The sequence below is a fragment of the Octopus bimaculoides genome, chromosome 3 (assembly GCF_001194135.2).
Source record: "Octopus bimaculoides isolate UCB-OBI-ISO-001 chromosome 3, ASM119413v2, whole genome shotgun sequence".
NCBI classification, from domain to species: Eukaryota; Metazoa; Mollusca; class Cephalopoda; order Octopoda; family Octopodidae; genus Octopus; species Octopus bimaculoides.
In genome coordinates, this window is record NC_068983.1 from 162,358,879 (window position 1) to 162,363,698 (window position 4,820).

At 40.9% G+C, this 4,820-nt stretch overlaps 1 protein-coding gene across 8 annotated transcripts in view; it reads right to left on the reverse strand.

Moving 5' to 3' along the window:
• LOC106867195 (nucleolar transcription factor 1) overlaps nt 1–4,820 on the reverse strand; it is a 62,405-nt gene that overhangs the window by 10,141 nt on the left and 47,444 nt on the right. For all 8 annotated transcript variants that reach the window (XM_052966664.1, XM_014911998.2, XM_052966661.1 and 5 more), the window contains 2 exons: nt 2,849–2,964; nt 910–1,051 (listed from right to left, as the gene is read on the reverse strand). In XM_052966664.1, the coding sequence (XP_052822624.1) occupies nt 910–1,051; nt 2,849–2,964 (258 nt within the window). The remainder of the gene's footprint in view (nt 1–909; nt 1,052–2,848; nt 2,965–4,820) is intronic.

Genomic DNA, 4,820 nt, shown 5'->3' on the forward strand with positions numbered 1-4,820 from the left:
TACAGTGCTATGTGAAAAGCACTGATGCAGGTGCCACGTAAAAACCTCTGGTGCTGGTGCCACAGAAAAACACTGAGGCAGGTGCCACGTAAAAACCTCTGGTGCTGGTGCCACAGAAAAACACTGAGGCAGGTGCCATGTAAAAAGCACTCGTGTTGGTGTCATGCTGTAAAGTGGTTGGCATATTAGGAAGGGCATACAGCTGTAGAAACTATGCCAAAACAGACAATGGAACCTGCTGTGACCCCTAGCCTCACCAGTTCCTGTCAAACTGTTCAACCCGAGCCAGCATGGAAAACAGATGTTAGATGATGATGATGATGATGAGTCTGCCAGAAACTCACATTTTTGAGTATCTGTTTTTCCTTGCTGCTTATGGACTTTTATGGAAATGGTTGCTTTGTTTTGGCTTTCAAGATTTCTACACACTTTACTGCTTCCATATAACTATAAAAGCCACACAATCGTAATTCCTTTACTTATAAATTCCAAATTTTTCAGCTCATTTAATAATAATAAAGACAAAAAAACAATGAGAGATGAATGTCTCAGGAGATCAAATGAATGGGTGTCACTTTATATCTTGTGGCCAAAACATAAAATTATTAACAAAAACAGCAAATATACAGAGTGTTCAAAAAATCTCTCCGCAGGGAGTTTTTTCATCCTGTGCACCACCATGGTGCAAGTTCAAGAGTTTTTCGGTGAACGGATTATATCGAAGGGACTGTAGCCACCAAGATCACCTGATTTAACACTGGCAGACTTTTTTGTCTGGGGAGCAAGTAAAGGATCAGTGTACAAGAATCACCCGAAAACCATTAAATACGTACTGCGGAGAGATTTTTTGAACACCCTGTATAAGCAATCTCTCATGTTCCAGTGAAACAGACAATGTTAACACTTTACCAATCTATTTCTATTTTCATAATCTTCTTTCACAGCTGCTGGTAAGTCATTAAAAATTTTACTAAGTCCTTTCATTCTTTCGGTGCTTTTGACATCAACAAGGAGATGGCCAGACGTTTTGATAAACAATCCAAAACCATTACTGCAAAATAAAAATAAACAAAATTCTATGAAGTTGAACATAAGCTTACTGAATAAACAGCAATGTATTACTGGTAATTCCATGTCTATTATGATTATAGCAATATACTCTGATCGGTTCGCTCTTTGATTTATCCTTAGGTGTCTTAACCCTTTGGCATTCAGATTGCTGTCAAATGCAATGCTTATCTTATCCACATTGTCTTGGAATAATCATGCATTAACTCGTAGCTTCAAGATTTCAATGATGTGATTGTTTATACATTATTTACATTTGACGGATATTTGTCCTCATCTTGTTTGTTGTTAACACAACATTTCGGCTGATATACCCTCCAGCCTTCATCAAGTGTCTTGGGGAAATTTTGAACCTGGGTTCTTATTCCTAAAGCATAGTGGTTAAGAGCGTGGGCTACTAACCCCAAGATTCCGAGTTCAATTCCAGGTAGTGAACATCGAAAGATACCTTAGGAATGAGAACCCAGGATCGAAATTTCCCCGACATCTGATGAAGGCTGGAGGGTATATCAGCCGAAACGTGTTAAGAACAAACAAGATGAGGACAAATATCCATCAAATGTAAATAATGTACATAATTCCTCATCTCTTAAATATAGAATATGATTGCTTATTTTCAGAATGACATTGCAGAGCCGGTGTGAGGGACCTGATCTGACCAGTTTAAACATAAAACAGGTAGAATATTTGGGGCCAGACACAGTCAGTCTAAATAGCAAAGGGTCAAATGTAGATTACTATGACTGAAAGCTTTCTGTGCTCTGAGCTTCCAATGGCTCAACTGGTTCTGGATTCATAGAGTAAGAGTAATTAGCTTTGTGAAGGAGTGTGGCTTAGAGGTTAGGGAGTTTGGCTCAAGAATGCAAGGTCACAAGTTCAATACCTGGCATGCGTTGTGTCCTTGAATAAGACACTTTATTACACATTGTTCCAGTCTACTTAGCTGGCAAAAGTGATAACACCTGTGTTTTGAAGGGCCAACCTTGTCATATTCTGAGTCACACTAAATCTCACTGTGAACCAATGTCTGTGGAGTGCTCAGCCACTTGCACCTTTGATTAACTGGAACCTTCGTCATCATAACTAATGAAGTGCCAGATTTAGTTAGCCAGGAATGTATCCCTGATCACTAATCAAGTTACTCTTCATCTTTCAGTTGCAGACAAGTTTTCTTGTAATTTTTGGCACTCATTACTAATAACTGGTAGTAAAATAAAAGGCTCTGTCCAGAGATACAAAATATTGCCTGTCAGTGATCCAAACTTATAAATTACAAAGTGGTAACATTTTATTCATGATAACTCATTTTCACAGGTCATAAATGAAATCAGTTGATTACTTCAAATTAGGATCATTATAACAGTCAAGTCCTGCACATTAGACTTTTATGAAATTATTAACAGGCATGGCTGTGTGGTAAGAAGCTTGCTTCACAACCACATGGTTCTGGGTTCAGTCCGACTGCATGGCACTTTAAGCAAATGTCTTCTACTATAGCCTCAGGCCGACCAAAGCCTTCTGAGAGGATATGGTAGAGAGAAACTGAAAGAAGCCCATCACGTGCACGTGAGTGTTTGTGTGCCTTTGTGTCCGCTACCACTGCTTGACAACAAATGTCAGTGTGTTTATGTCCCCGTAACATAGTGATGTGGTACAAGAGACTGATAGAATAGTTCATTCAACAAAAAATTCTTCTAGGCAGTGCCCCAGCATGGCCACAGTCTGACTGAAACGAAATGAAAATGAACCCATTATTATCTGAGATAAAAGATATTTTTACCTGCAAGGCTTCTCAGGAATACCTAGCCTTCTAAGAAGCATTTTCTGTTCAAATTTTGAGAAAACGGGTTTCATTGTAAAATCTGGGTACACTCTTTTGTATTCCTTGACTTCTTCCTGTAACAAAATTAAATTTTAGATTTACATTTAGAACCATGTTGCAGAACTTAAGATTCTTCCTTCGTCGATGAATTATAACTTAGACCACACTTCTCCAAATACATTCCTTATCAGCTCTGATTTTGTGCCATATAAAATGTGCCAGTGCTGTGTAAACGCACCTGTGCCATATAAAATGCACTCGTGCCAGTGCTGCATAAACGCACTGTGCCAATGGCATGTAATAAGCACCCAGCACACTCTGTAAAGTGGTTGGCATTAGGAAGGACATCCAGAAGTAGAAACCATACCAAAACAGACAACTGGAGTCTGGACAGCTCCTGTCAAACAGTCCAACCCATGCCAGCACGGAAAACGGATGTTAAATCATGATGATGATTATGATGATGATGATGATGATGATGAAATTTATAGGCTCACATTGTTGACCTATATTTTTATTTGCTGGATCTAGAGGAAGGACCATTGCCCATGGCCTCTACAGGATGGTCTTGGAATGGTGAGTGTGGGAAAGTCATAAGCATGGAGAAAATTTCAGAGGGAAACATTTTAGGAAGGAAGGATTGGACATAGTGATAAACATACAACCTGTAATGGAGGCAGAAGGAACAAGAATGATGAGAGGAAGAGAGAGACAACAGGAGGATGGGAATGTTTGAGTGGAGGTAACAGGAATCCATTTACCTCTGAGGAGGAGAGGCCATTATATTAGCAGAGAGAGAGAGAGAGAGAGAGAGAGAGAGAGAGAAAGAGAGATATAGAACAATGGGTCAGAAGTTAAAGTGTAATAGTGATTTCATGCCAATCTGTCTGGTGGCCATTCTATGAATGCAATCTAAGACATTTAAATAGAAAACAGTAGCACATCAGAAACTGAAGAATAAATGACTTGACAAACATTACAGAATTCACTAGACCATGAAATCAAAATCGAATTAAATTCGACGACTGGCACCCATGCAAACGTTGTCTCCTTCATTGGACACGAAATTCGGCTTGCGAAGACCTGTCGGGGCAAGCGAAAGCAAAACCGTCATGGCACCTGTGCCCAGCATCGCCTCCCTGGCACTTGTGCCGGATGGCATGTGTAAAGACATTCGAGCGAGATCGTTGCCAGTGCCGCCGGACTGGCTCCTGTGCAGGTGGCACGTAAAATACACCATTTGCGCATGGCTGTTGCCAGTACCGCCTGACTGGCCTTCGTGCTGGTGGCACGCATAAGCACCCACTACACTCTCAGAGTGGTTGGCGTTAGGAAGGGCATCCAGCTGTAGAAACTCTGCCAGATCAGATTGGAGCCTGGTGTAGCCATCTGGTTCGCCAGTCCTCAGTGAAATCGTCCAACCCATGCTAGCATGGAAAGCGGACGTTAAACGACGACGATGATGATGATGATGATGATGTACAAATGAATTACAGTTGATCGCATTGCAAATTTTACAAACTCATACCACAACACAGATCAGACCCCCCACCCCTTTCACACCAAGACCTTTGGCAATATGCTGTGCTTGAGAAGAAGACCCATCAAGCCATAAGAAAACAGAGTCCTGGCAGATACTCGTGGCACACAAACAGGCACCCAGTACACTCTCAGCGTGGTTGGTGTTAGGAAGGGGATCCAGCTGTAGAAACCATACCAAATCGGACTGGAGTCTGGTGCAGACCTTCAGCTTACCTTTTTACCCTTGCATAACCCTTAAAATAAATTACATGTCTCAAGGAACCCCTACACAAAAAGAACTATATACCATATCTTTCACATATTTTTTTTCATCATAGTTCATGTGGTAAATACCATATATCTTAGGCCAACATGGTTTGGGGTCAGATGATACTCTCTCTCTCTCTCC